Source organism: Thalassophryne amazonica, chromosome 14 (assembly GCF_902500255.1).
Source record: "Thalassophryne amazonica chromosome 14, fThaAma1.1, whole genome shotgun sequence".
Classification (NCBI taxonomy): domain Eukaryota; kingdom Metazoa; phylum Chordata; class Actinopteri; order Batrachoidiformes; family Batrachoididae; genus Thalassophryne; species Thalassophryne amazonica.
In genome coordinates, this window is record NC_047116.1 from 42458659 (window position 1) to 42473758 (window position 15100).

The 15100-nt window shown below is 39.5% G+C and overlaps 1 protein-coding gene across 1 annotated transcript in view; it reads right to left on the reverse strand.

Annotated features, from left to right (window-relative positions):
- The window catches only part of LOC117524258 (coiled-coil domain-containing protein 138-like), a 126854-nt gene that overhangs the window by 16997 nt on the left and 94757 nt on the right, over positions 1-15100 (reverse strand). The window contains 4 exon segments of the mRNA XM_034186028.1: positions 3048-3216; positions 4604-4817; positions 12221-12337; positions 12445-12597. Of these exon segments, the coding sequence (XP_034041919.1) occupies positions 3048-3216; positions 4604-4817; positions 12221-12337; positions 12445-12597 (653 nt within the window).

Consider the following 15100-nt stretch of genomic DNA (forward strand, 5'->3'; position numbering starts at 1 on the left):
ATTCATTATTATCAGCTTGTCCTAAAAGTTCCCTGAAAAGCCTTCAGTTAATTCAAAATGCTGCAGCTAGAGTACTGACAGGGACTAGAAGGAGAGAGCATATCTCACCCATATTGGCCTCTCTTCATTGGCTTCCTGTTAATTCTAGAATAGAATTTAAAATTCTTCTTCTTACTTATAAGGTTTTGAATAATCAGGTCCCATCTTATATTAGGGACCTCATCGTACCATATCACCCCAATAGAGCGCTTCGCTCTCAGACGCCTGTGTGAAGCTAATTTATTTGCAAGAATCCCCCGCAAAGTCCCTCTGTTAAATAAAAGACATGTGCAGAAGAGGTTACAATTTGCCAAAGAACACATCAACTGGCCTAAAGAGAAATGGAGGAATATTTTGTGGACTGATGAGAGTAAAATTGTTCCTTTTGGGTCCAAGGGCCGCAGACAGTTTGTGAGACAACCCCCAAACTCTGAATTCAAGCCACAGTTCACAATGAAGACAGTGAAGCATGGTGGTGCAAGCATCATGATATGGGCATGTTTCTCCTACTATGGTGTTGGGCCTATATATCGTATACCAGGTATCATGGATCAGTTTGGATATGTCAAAATACTTGAAGCGGTCATGTTGCCTTATGCTGAAGAGGAAATGCCCTTGAAATGGGTGTTTCAACAAGACAATGACCCCAAGCACACTAGTAAACGAGCAAAATCTTGGTTCCAAACCAACAAAATTAATGCCTCGCAGATGTGAAGAAATAATGAAAAACTGTGGTTATACAACTAAATACTAGTGTATTGATTCATAGGATTGCTAAAAAAGCAGTTTGAACATAATAGTTTTGAGTTTGTAGCGTCAACAGCAAATGCTACTATTATTGTGAACACCCCCTTTTCTACTTTTTTTTTTTTTTTTTTACTAATAACCCAATTTCATAGCCTTAAGAGTGTGCATATCATGAATGCTTGGTCTTGTTGGATTTGTGAGAATCTACTGAATCTACTGGTACCTTGTTTCCCATGTAACAATAAGAAATATACTCAAAAACTGGATTAATCCTTTTAGTCACATAGCACTATTATTATTCTGAACACTACTGTATCACGATAGATACATTTATGTGTGTCTTGTATCAGTATTTTCCTTTGTACAGTTTCAACATTTCTTTGCCTTTACTCTATCCCAAATTCACATCACAATCTACATGTTTGTGTGATAAGATTACTAACCCCAAGAGCCTTAATCATTTTCATAGTTATGGCTTCCCAAACCCTAACTGACCTGATTTTAAAGCTACTATCACTAGATCAGCTCTGACAAATTATCGTAATTTACATGAAATATCAATCGTACTCTATGATGATCATGAGTTAACCACTGGTGAAGACTTGTGAACGACCACCGAATGAGATTATCACAGCTGTGCACTCAGGCGGGAATTTAACAAAACACCACAGCTTTTATCTTTCTCACTTGTACTTGAGCTTTCCAGGTCATGATGTCCCAGTGGCCCTTTATTAAAAGTCCCTGTTGTAGTTAAGAATCTGTAAAATGAGCTGTGCCTACTTTTATTTGCACCTTGAAAATTTAACAAGACTCTTCCCTTCAATCAATGACAATTTGGAAGAGAATGTGTGGAAGACTAAAGTTCACTGAATTTAAAAATTACTAGTTCCAACTACTTTGATAATAAGGCCAAACATGCATTTTCTGATAACAAAATTGCTTTTCTACAAATAGCTTCGCCAAAATGACTACAATACAAAAGTTCTGGAACCCTTGGGATTTTACACATTTAAAAATTTTTAATTAAAAAAAAAGTTTCTCTATTAGCATGCAGCACTGTGGCACAAGTGGTTGATTGCCTTGTCTCCCAACGACAACCTCCCTGGTTTGATGCCACCCTTATACCGTTTTCCTTGAACTGGCGTTGCGCCAGGAACGGAATCCGGCATAAAACTTGTGCAAAAATCAACATGCAAATCCACTGGCTGCCTGCTGTGGTGACCACAAGCAAAATGGGAGAAGACAATCAGAACCACAGCTCTGTGATCAAACTCACAGAAAGATAACCCTCGCCCACATGCTGTGCCATACGAGTGTGAATGTGTTATATAACTGTTGTAGTAAATTTTCTGTGATGAAATACCCAAAGTGTATATATGCAACTGACATATGATGTGTCCAATTAGCTCCCTCTGAAGACACTGGCCAAGAATTGTTTTCCTTCAGGCACATCTTCATATGGTGTGCTACCACCTTGTGATGATTAATTCAAATGTGCACTTTAAAGAGGAACTAAGTAACCTTTTCCCTTAATTTTACAGTTTGGAAGTAATTGTAATGGTTAAATGACTTGTTTTTGGAGAGAACATGGGCTCTCTCTCTCTCTCTCCCACCTAGGGTGTCATAGCAGAAAACCAGGCATGCAACTTCAGAGACAGTGAACCAGTGTCCTGGGTCTTGCGAGAAACACAAACTGCTTTATGGCACTACAACAACAACAACACATACACACCCGCAATCAAGGCACTGGGGAGCTAGTGGTTATAAGAACAAGGCAACTAAGGCTTTATTTCTTACATGTTCATAATCATGACAGAGCTGGGGGCGGGGGGGCTGTTGAGGTAAGAGAAACACAGCGAGGTGTCACACACGTGAACCTTGGTTGAGCTTTCTAGGAATAGCAGAGCTGAAAGATAAAGAAGTGTGAAAACAGATGCAGACCTGTGTTGCTGCTGCTGAGGGAAACTTTGAAGCAGAGTTTACTGTGGTCTGACAACGATTTTTTGTGACAGTTTTAAGACATATGTACTCCCAAGCTGTAAGGAGAGCTCTGTAAACAAACCAGATAAAACAGCAAAAAACTGACTAAACTTATTTAGTTCTGCTATAAGAAGAGGTGCACTTAGAGGACTCATAGGCAGATGGCTGCACAGACAGGGTGAATGCAATATACTCACCGGGGTACAATAATATAATGCAAGGTTCCTCTGTAATCATAGCATGCATGCATGTGTGTGTGTGTGTGTGTCAAAATAAACCACTCACAGGACTGTTGCATCAGAATGTCGATGGGTGTGTCAAGCCCTCCACAGTTGGCCCGAAACACTGCCAGCAGAGCACACACCCCTCCGTAGTGGATGAAGAGGCCTCTGTGGTCCAAAGACATCAGCTCTGTGTGGAGGCAGTCCAGAGCCTGAGCCAACACATCAGCTACAGAAAAGACACGCAAGAAAATGATGCAGAGAAATGAACACAGGCTGTCACAAAGCTGATCAAAACCCAGTTACCCACACAATACAGTATACCAATTTTTAACCCCACACTAAACATTGCCCTCCTCTTTAGCAATAACACCCACTGCCTTTCTGTCATTTACTTTGAGCAGCCCTACTCCAAAACTCATTTAGCCTGTCAACTTCAAACATCCAATACTTGTTCACATCTAACAATTTGAAGCATTTTCTTGGTAAATGCCTTGCAAATCAGAACATTTGCTGAATACATCCCATCTTAAACAGGATGAAAGATTTATCTGTAGTGTTGGACCAAGCTTAATCAATTCTGTCTTAGAATGGAACCTTTTAGGTATTGAATCCTAGCAGATATAAGGCAGACAAAGTTTATTGCCATTATGCTCAGTTTGGTTTTATGTTGAGCCAATAACCAATCATGATAGGAGCACACTATCTATGTATGTATTAAAGACTGGTGTGCTACATTACCTGAAGTTAAATATACCAAAGACAGACAGAAGGACAGAGTGATTCCTACAGATCAGTGGTGGGCACAGCTAGCCAAAAAGTTAACTTCGATAACCGCTAATGCGCTAACTAAAAAAAACTAACTTTTATGATGCAAAACCGACAAACCACAAAAAAAAATTAGCAGACGCTACAGCTAACTGCTAACTTTCAGTATTGTCTCCGGTACACTCTCAGCTATTGACAAGCTGGTTTTGAGTTTAAGCACTGCCAATGCTTCTGATTAGAATCAAAGATAAAGAAAAACCCAACACAACCAACAAGTCAGCACTTCTGTCTTTGTGGGCCCTGCCCGCTGCTATAAGGAAGAGTGATTTACGTTCAACATACAGTGGTCCAGACTTGAGGTAGAAGTCATTAAAGCAAAGGAGGTTTGTAATTTTTACAAAGTGCAAATATAGCACACATTTGTTAATTTGAAAATAACACACCAATTCTGAAGGTTTGAACATTAAGACACAGATCCCTAAAGGCATTACGGGAAAATGAGCCTCCGCTCATCACTGATTGGTTGGTTTATTATATGCAAAAACCAAGTTACACAGGTTACTGTAACGTGTGTGTTGGTTTTTACAAATAAATGTATATTTGTAAAATATGTAATTTTTTTTTCATTTGTAAAAAAAGGCATTTGCAAAACAGTGTGATTCAGTGCAAAGACCGTGTGATATTTTCTGGACAAGTGCCTTCACTTAAAAAACAAACAAAAAAGAAAACAGATAAAAACATAAATAAATGAGTGAATAATAATATATGTTTATGTACTTATTTCTTTAAATGACTGCAATTTTCCCCTATAATGAGAGTAAGAATGAATGCAGATGTGGTATTGATACCTTGTGGGACTGCACGAAGAACGATGAGAGTGGAGAGGATTCGTGTGTGAGAACAGGGGCTGAGGTAAAGTGGCTGGTTCCTGAAAGGTCCACCAGTACCCCCGCTGAAGGACTTTGGCACGTCTGGATCTTCAGACTGTGGTTCCACTAACCCAGCCAAGGGCTTTGATATTTCTTCTCCTATACGCTGCAGAGTGGCAGACAGTGCTACATGCTGCAGAAAGTAACACACAAATACATACAAAATTATAAATACACCTGTTCTCAATTACTGTCAAATTTGAGAAGGCTTTCTCAGTTTTTAATTATTCTTGGTGCCAATAATATTTCATCGGAAACTACAGTTTCTCTGCGAGATCTATACATTTCTAATATACATTTCTAAAGTTACAGAGAGGTTGCGGTTTGCCTAATTTAACATCCCCATCTCCGTGTCCCTCATCTCCTCTCCAAGGATTCCACAAAATTTGATTCATTTCATTTCCTTAATTTTATTCTTTATAGTTTGATGCTGCTATTTTTTTTTTAAATAAAAAAGCAAATCCATATTGGAACAATAAAGGCACATGTGAATCTAGTTGGGCTGATTTTACAACATGGCCCTGCAAGCTCACAGGAGATGCAATATATCAGAGTGAGGATACGAGCTACCAGCTGGAGTCTTAAAGCACTGTCACATAGGAATCCACTGAAACAAGCTCACATGAGCACTATTCAACCAGGTCACAGAATCGTCTGTGGATTTGCTTGTTGCCAATTCCCTCATTCACAGTAGCATCAAACAGCCTCCACAACACAGTCACATCACAAGAAGATACCAGAAGACAATATCATCATGTTTCATGTCATTGTGATCCATATTTCAGTGTTATTGCCTCATTAACCTGTAAGAGCTATTGTGAGTAAAGTTCAAGATGGACTTGTAAGAAAGAAGTGCTGAAGCTGACTATCGGCATGCTGGGGAGTCATATTTCTTGCATTCTTTTTATGATAATTTCTTGCTTGATTACTGCTGTAAACAACTGGCAATACACATTCAGCTACATGATAATCCTATTGGGAAGTAGAGTACAAGCAAAACGATTATCCCAGATGGATTGTGCACTGTTTTTTTTCTAAATTGCTGGGAGCTGAAGGACATTATGTCTTGTGAGCAGCTGCACTTTCTGCGCTGCAGATGGCACTGCTGCCACTGGCCACTGTGCATGCACATAGTAGTAAAAGAAAACCAACACAAATGTTAGACTGAAACGTCTGATGGCACACTAAATTGCAGATTTACCATCTGTGACATGTTTGACACATGGAATCCTGCTATGGTGAAAATATGAATGTAGTTATTTTGTTACTTAACTCAGCCAAAACAAGAAAAAGTCATTTAACTGCTGATTAAATCGACTGCTAATGTATTCTTCCTGCTTGATAACACGACGCTGCCAACTGGTAGGATACGTACACTCTCAAACTGACACACAGCTAAATAAAGGCTGTGAGAAAAACTTAACAGTAGGTATCTACTCTTTTTTATACCCTTCAAATGTAACACTGCAGTACAAGACAGCAATCCCAGCTGTTATTCCAACCAATGGAAATAATAAGTTAGAGAAGCAGCAGGACACACATTCATATCAAAGCACCAAAAACCAAGGACAGCTGGTTCTGATGGCTACGCTCGCTCCAACACACAGACGGGTCAGGGACTTCACTTCATCACATTTGTCATTTGAACATAAGATTGAACTCGACAGGACCGCTGCACATTTCAGCCCGTCTTGCTGTTATGGGAGGTACTGCGATAAAGTCCATATGCCCTGCTTGTGTTTCTCTTTGATATGTGGCCGCGAGATGAAGAAAAAGCGAATGCTGTGTTTTGTTTCCTCAACATGATGCTGTGATCTTTTCCCAGCAGCTATTCGCTTGTAGAACAGCACAGAGGTTGCAGAGGGTGCAGACAACAAGCAGTTATATTCACTGAGGTTTAGTGTCAAGTACATTCTCTCTCTCTTTGTTAACTTCTGCTGACAATCTACCAAAAATGGCTGTTCACCACCAACATTAGCATCTCTGACCACCGTCTTGGTCACATTTGACAGCATGTCAATCAATCAATCAATCAATCAATCAATTTTTTTTATATAGCGCCAAATCACAACAAACAGTTGCCCCAAGGCGCTTTATATTGTAAGGCAAGGCCATACAATAATTATGTAAAACCCCAACGGTCAAAACGACCCCCTGTGGCTAAGTGAAGATCTTCTAAATTAGTGAGACGCCATTTCCTCTCCAACTTACGGGTTATCTGCTTTAAGCTACGAGTTTGTGAGTTATACCACGGAGTCAGACACTTCTGATTTAAAGCTCTCTTTTTCAGAGGAGCTACAGCATCCAAAGTTGTCTTCAATGAGGATGTAAAACTATTGACGAGATACTCTATCTCCCTTACAGAGTTTAGGTAGCTACTCTGCACTGTGTTGGTATATGGCATTAGAGAACATAAAGAAGGAATCATATCCTTAAACCTAGTTACAGCGCTTTCTGAAAGACTTCTAGTGTAATGAAACTTATTCCCCACTGCTGGGTAGTCCATCAGAGTAAATGTAAATGTTATTAAGAAATGATCAGACAGAAGGGAGTTATCAGGGAATACTGTTAAGTCTTCTATTTCCATACCATAAGTCAGAACAAGATCTAAGATATGATTAAAGTGGTGGGTGGACTCATTTACTTTTTGAGCAAAGCCAATAGAGTCTAATAATAGATTAAATGCAGTGTTGAGGCTGTCATTCTCAGCATCTGTGTGGATGTTAAAATCGCCCACTATAATTATCTTATCTGAGCTAAGCACTAAGTCAGACAAAAGGTCTGAAAATTCACAGAGAAACTCACAGTAACGACCAGGTGGACGATAGATAATAACAAATAAAACTGTTTTTTGGGACTTCCAATTTGGATGGACAAGACTAAGAGACAAGCTTTCAAATGAATTAAAGCTCTGTCTGGGTTTTGGATTAATTAATAAGCTGGAATGGAAGATTGCTGCTAATCCTCCACCCCGGCCCGTGCTACGAGCATTCTGACAGTTAGTGTGACTCGAGGGTGTTGACTCATTTAAACTAACATATTCATCCTGCTGTAACCAGGTTTCTGTTAGGCAGAATAAATCAATATGTTGATCAATTATTATATCATTTACCAACAGGGACTTAGAAGAGAGAGACCTAATGTTTAATAGACCACATTTAACTGTTTTAGTCTGTGGTGCAGTTGAAGGTGCTATATTATTTTTTCTTTTTGAATTTTTATGCTTAAATAGATTTTTGCTGGTTATTGGTAGTCTGGGAGCAGGCACCGTCTCTACGGGGATGGGGTAATGAGGGGATGGCAGGGGGAGAGAAGCTGCAGAGAGGTGTGTAAGACTACAACTCTGCTTCCTGGTCCCAACCCTGGATAGTCACGGTTTGGAGGATTTAAGAAAATTGGCCAGATTTCTAGAAATGAGAGCTGCTCCATCCAAAGTGGGATGGCTGCCGTCTCTCCTAACAAGACCAGGTTTTCCCCAGAAGCTTTGCCAATTATCTATGAAGCCCACCTCATTTTTTGGACACCACTCAGACAGCCAGCAATTCAAGGAGAACATGCGGCTAAACATGTCACTCCCGGTCTGATTGGGGAGGGGCCCAGAGAAAACTACAGAGTCCGACATTGTTTTTGCAAAGTTACACACCGATTCAATGTTAATTTTAGTGACCTCCGATTGGCGTAACCGGGTGTCATTACTGCCGACGTGAATTACAATCTTACCAAATTTACGCTTAGCCTTAGCCAGCAGTTTCAAATTTCCTTCAATGTCGCCTGCTCTGGCCCCCGGAAGACAATTGACTATGGTTGCTGGTGTCGCTAACTTCACATTTCTCAAAACAGAGTCGCCAATAACCAGAGTTTGATCCTCGGCGGGTGTATCGTCGAGTGGGGAAAAACGGTTAAAGATGTGAACGGGTTGGCGGTGTACACGGGGCTTCTGTTTAGGGCTACGCTTCCTCCTCACAGTCACCCAGTCGGCCTGCTTTCCCGGCTGCTCGGGATCTGCCAGGGGGGAACTAACGGCGGCTAAGCTACCTTGGTCCGCACCGACTACAGGGGCCTTGCTAGCTGTAGAATTTTCCACGGTGCGGAGCCGAGTCTCCAATTCGCCCAGCCTGGCCTCCAAAGCTACGAATAAGCTACACTTATTACAAGTACCATTACTGCTAAAGGAGGCCGAGGAATAACTAAACATTTCACACCCAGAGCAGAAAAGTGCGGGAGAGACAGGAGAAGCCGCCATGCTAAATCGGCTAAGAGCTAGTAGCTACGCTAAGCTAGCGGATTCCTAAAAACACGCAAAGCGAATAATGTGTAAATAATTTAGAGGTGATTCAGCAGAAGGAGTGCTTTAGTTAAGGCACGTAAAGATTACACTGGGAAACAAATCGTAATCTAGATAACTAGATAACTGTGACGCACACAATCATGGCGATGAGTCATTATTGTACAACAACAGCTAGTCACATTTTTGTAAAGTTAGTCAACAAAACTGGTTGATTACAGTTTCTGTGCAGAATGTAAATCCCCTCTGACTGCAGGGCAACGCCTAGTTTATACGTCAAAAAACCCAATGTCATTAAAAATACAGAACTTTTACTTATATAATATAGAATACAATATAATTACTTGTTATAATCTGATAAACTAGGTTTATAGATTTTTGTTATTGTTTTGGGGGATTGTGCACTGTGTTTGTCTGGTTGCGTTTGGAAATTTTTTGTTGTTTATTGATTTATACTGTCTGTGCTGGTGTTTACTGTTGTAAGTATGCATATGTATACATATACACATACACACACACATATACATATATACATATACACACACACATATACATATATACATATACACATTTTATATATATATATATATATATATATATATATATATATATATATATATATATATATATATATATATATATATATATATATATATATATATATATGTATGTGTGTGTTTACATTTTGCTTTTGTGTTTACTTTTGTGGTAAAAGGGGTGGGCGTTTAAAAGCTTTTGCTTCTGCCCACACCCTTTCAGTCACACAGGTTCACTGTAAAATTGTATTTATGAGTTTTTTTGTTATTGTTGAGTCTGTGTGCTGAATAAATTCATCGATTCGTTTTTACGTCCATCTTTACAAAAATTCCAGATGAAAATAAACAATGAACATCTTAAGTTACATTACATTAGATTTAAAAAGGTTTACTCTCAAAAGACATTTCCTATAATATAAAAATGTTCCCATTTTATATTTGAGGTACAGTTTGTTTATCTGAAATTCACAGGTTGTGTGGATTAGTGAGGATGTCATTCTGATTCTGTTCTATATCACTAATAAGCTTGAATTTTGGACTACAGGTATTTGTTGAACAAAAGGGGAAATCTGAGCTCACACACAGAGATGGGCAATTTATTATTATGTGACATTTTATAGGGCAGCACAGTGGATTAGTGGTTAGCACTACTGCCTCACAGCAAAAAGGTCCCAGGTTCAAATCTGACATTCAGACATTAAATACTTAATGACAAGATTATATATTTTGATTTTGTCGCTGACTGACTGTTTTTTCGTTCCATCCTTATCCATTACAAATTGGCAATGTGAAACTGTATAAACGATGAGTATCACTCCACAACGAGGTCCTGCAAGCTGATCGTGCAACCTCTTGCATCATGTTTGACTTAAAGGTAAAAGATAATATTTCACATTCCAACAGCCAGTAACACAAAGCCCCACTTACACAAGTAAACCTACTGGCAACACGTCAGGCATTGATGTCTAACCACACTGGTGTCGAGCAGGCCGGCTGAACCAAGTCCAACTCTGACTGACGAATGCTGCCCCACTGACCAAGTGTGTACCTGTGAGCACGCCTCCCACACTTGGCTCCAGAACAGACTGAGAGAATCTAAGGTCTGTATTTTTCCAGTTTTGTTTTTTGATACCAATATACTTCATGCTTTAGATTGCTGCAGGGATTACATAAAGCAAAACAAACAAACAAAAAAAACTTCTGACTGAATTTCTTTTCACAGCCAAATTATAAGCTGTTCACCATCTATCTTTTTATAGAAAGAGTGTGATCAGCGTTTAAGGTAAAACAAGGTGGAGACAGAAAACAGCAAATTATTCTCCTGATGAACTAGTTTATACTTCACTCACTAACCATTGCTACTCTTTTGTAAAGCAGCATCATATTATAGAAAGACTTTAACCTCCACATTATTTAAATACTTTTGGATAAACACATTTTAAGGGGACAGTTTTTCTACAGCTTTTACTTAATACCAATTAAAATCTCTGGCCTGTATCCAGGATTTAAATAGGGCTGTTTTTTGGTGAAAGTGGACCTTTGTCAGCAGGGTGTCTGGGGACCACTCAAGGCCCCCAGAAACTTTTGGGTTTTTGATGTCCAGGGTGCATTCTGGAAAGTGTTTTGATGACTATTTTCTCACTTTGATCCCCCCAATAGTTGTACTTTTTAATGTGTTGTATTTGTATTTTCTTTTGCACATTTTCACCTTTTCTTTGCCTTTAACCAAAACTGATACCACAACCTACGTTTGTTTGATAAGATTACTAACCACAAGAGGTGTAATCATTGCCATATTTTTGGCTTCCCTCATCCTCACTAACATTATTTTAAAGCTAGAACCCCAAACAGACCCAGTAATGCCCAAGTTTAGACATTAAAGAAAGATATTGCTTCACATTCCACTTTAGGTATGTGAAAACTTTAATTTACTAAACTTATTTTTATATGGCTCACCAATTTAGGCCTAGAGCAGGGGTGGGCAATCATGTGCCACGAAGGGCTGAGACACTGCAGGTTTTCCTTGCTACCAATCACCTCAGCAGGTGATATCATTAATGATCAGGTGTTCAAGTTCAGGTAATGATATCACCTGCACTGTCTCGGCCCTCGTTGCCACCGCTGGCCTAGAGTAATACTGATGTCAACATTTTAGTTGTTAAAATTATTTATTATTATTACTACTACTACTACAAGTAGTGTGAAAAATGTCTTCAAAAGTGACCCTTTAAGAAAAGGTCATTGTGGAGGGCACATTGCCCCCACGACACCCTCTTTCCCTCTGGATTCGCCCCTGGTTTGCAGTCTCTGAGCAGGAACAGTCAAGAATTTGTGTATTTATGTGGAAAGCGCAGCCTGATTGAGAGGTAATAGGTTTTATGAGTGTATTTTACATTATGCTATCCTCAGGAAGAGATTTTAGGCATATTTGAGAGGGACACAAAAATGCAAAATAAAACAAAACAAAAAAAAACAAAAACAAAAAAGGACATTCTAAATTCTCTACATTGATTTTTGAACGGCGAGCATGTGTCCCAGGGATATGGTAAATTTTATATATCTTGCGTCCAGCCTTGATTTTGCATCAGGGCGGCTCAGTGCAAACCCTGCCTTTTGGTAGCCCAACTGGCAAAAATCCATCGTAGCGACGGAGAACTTTAATCGCTGTTACTGTGACAGTCTGCTTTACACAAAAAACCATCAGTCTCTCTTTACCTGTACATTGTTGTCCAGGTGTCTCAAAACCCAGTAGATGAGGCGAAGAAGATTAAGGAGAAGACCAGGTTCTGACAAAGGAGTGCAGTGAAGCTGATCTGCCAATAATGGCAACACCTGAGGAATCATGATGATGACATTTTATGACCCTAATCTAAAAAAAAGTGTGATTAAATACAGTTAGTGATTCAAAGACAAAAGTGAAGTTTGAATGAATGAGCCACCTTGAGACATCGCTCATTTAGCAGGACTTCAGGAGGCAGATGTTGGCCTACATCAGTTCCTATTTTTCCCATGACTGATGAGAACATGTGTCCATCAAGTATCCAATCCAATAGGAGTCCCAGCAACTTTGGAGAGGTGGGAGTTGAGCTGCACTAGGAAGGAAGGTGAAATATAAAGGATGTAATCAGCAGTCAAAAACAGCTGTCAAACAACTGGGTTAGGTACTGGCTAACGTGTACAGTTATGGTTCTATTCATGTATAAAAAGCGATGCAAAAAAGGAGACCTAAAAACACATGTAAATATTAATATGTCCAATTCGTGTTTACAAAGTTTAAACCACTTGCATGTCTATATACAATGGACTTCACAATTTCTAAGGCACAGTTCACTTTTCTGAAAATGGCCAAATAAATCAAATGGCCCCCCTCAACATGACCCAGGTTTCCCTCTGATTTGTGCATGAGTGGGATATAGCAGGGGACCATGGTATGAAAGTGGTTTTGGGTTGCCTGAAGGACACTGAACAAATCTGGCTTGGGTGTCACTCTTCAAAGGGGGGGAACTTTTTGTACGGGTCAACATGGCGTCAACCAAGGGTAAAATTTGTAATCCTGCTAAAAAGTACGCCATATTACTCATCTTGTAATAAAGAATAAGAAAACACATTGTTTTCCCTACATTCAAACTTCATTTAAGTCACAGTGATTTGAAATGTGGAAAGATCAGCGTACTTTTGGTAAAAGGTTGCATAGTTCACCCAATTTGAATGATTTTGGTGTGTAATATGTTTAATGACATGACTAATCCAGTTTTGTTTTGGGGGCTATTTTAATATTTTAAGGTTATGACTGCCAGTGTGGTCACTGCAGGTAGCCACATTCATGTTGTCCCATCAGAAACATATGATTAAACACGAAAATTGTTCAAATGGGATAATCTTGAAGATTTGACCCTTGACAAAAAGTGTGCTGACTTTTCCATGTTTCCAATCAGTGACTTAACAGAAGACTGGACACTGGGCAAATTTTATAGGTTTGTATTCTATACAACAAGATGCATAATTTGGTCTTCTTTGCAAGAACTGGGAATTTGACCCCGTGATGACACCTACCAATAAATCCCTCCCCTTCTGAATAACAGAACCACAATAGTCACGCTCAGAAGTGAAAAAGCCATCAGATGCAGCTGCAAGTTTAGCAGTGATCAATCAATCAATCAATTTATTTATATAGCGCCAAATCACAACAAACAGTTGCCCCAAGGTGCTTATATTGTAAGGCAAGGCCATACAATAATTACGTAAAAACCCCAATGGTCAAAACAACCCCCTGTGAGCAAGCACTTGGCGACAGTGGGAAGGAAAAACTCCCTTTTAACAGGAAGAAACCTCCAGCAGAACCAGGCTCAGGGAGGGGCAGTCTTCTGCTGGGACTGGTTGGGGCTGAGGGAGAGAACCAGGAAAAAGACATGCTGTGGAGGGGAGCAGAAATCAATCACTAATGATTAAATGCAGAGTGGTGCATACAGAGCAAAAAGAGAAAGAAACACTCAGTGCATCATGGGAACCCCCCAGCAGTCTAAGTCTATAGCAGCATAACTAAGGGATGGTTCAGGGTCACCTGATCCAGCCCTAACTATAAGCTTTAGCAAAAAGGAAAGTTTTAAGCCTAATCTTAAAAGTAGAGAGGGTGTCTGTCTCCCTGATCCAAATTGGGAACTGGTTCCACAGGAGAGGAGCCTGAAAGCTGAAGGCTCTGCCTCCCATTCTACTCTTACAAAACCTAGGAACTACAAGTAAGCCTGCAGTCTGAGAGCGAAGCACTCTATTGGGGTGATATGGTACTATGAGGTCCCTAAGATAAGATGGGACCTGATTATTCAAAACCTTATAAGTAAGAAGAAGAATTTTAAATTCTATTCTAGAATTAACAGGAAGCCAATGAAGAGAGGCCAATATGGGTGAGATATGCTCTCTCCTTCTAGTCCCCGTTAGTACTCTAGCTGCAGCATTTTGAATTAACTGAAGGCTTTTCAGGGAACTTTTAGGACAACCTGATAATAATGAATTACAATAGTCCAGCCTAGAGGAAATAAATGCATTAATTAGTTTTTCAGCATCACTCTGAGACAAGACCTTTCTAATTTTAGAGATATTGCGTAAATGCAAAAAAGCAGTCCTACATATTTGTTTAATATGCGCTTTGAATGACATATCCTGATCAAAAATAACTCCAAGATTTCTCACAGTATTACTAGAGGTCAGGGTAATGCCATCCAGAGTAAGGATCTGGTTAGACACCATGTTTCTAAGATTTGTGGGGCCAAGTACAATAACTTCAGTTTTATCCGAGTTTAAAAGCAGGAAATTAGAGGTCATCCATGTCTTTATGTCTGTAAGACAATCCTGCAGTTTAGCTAATTGGTGTGTGTCCTCTGGTTTCATGGATAGATAAAGCTGGGTATCATCTGCGTAACAATGAAAATTTAAGCAATGCCATCTAATAATACTGCCTAAGGGAAGCATGTATAAAGTGAATAAAATTGGTCCTAGCACAGAACCTTGTGGAACTCCATAATTAACCTTAGTCTGTGAAGAAGATTCCCCATTTACATGAACAAATTGTAATCTATTAGACAAATATGATTCAAACCA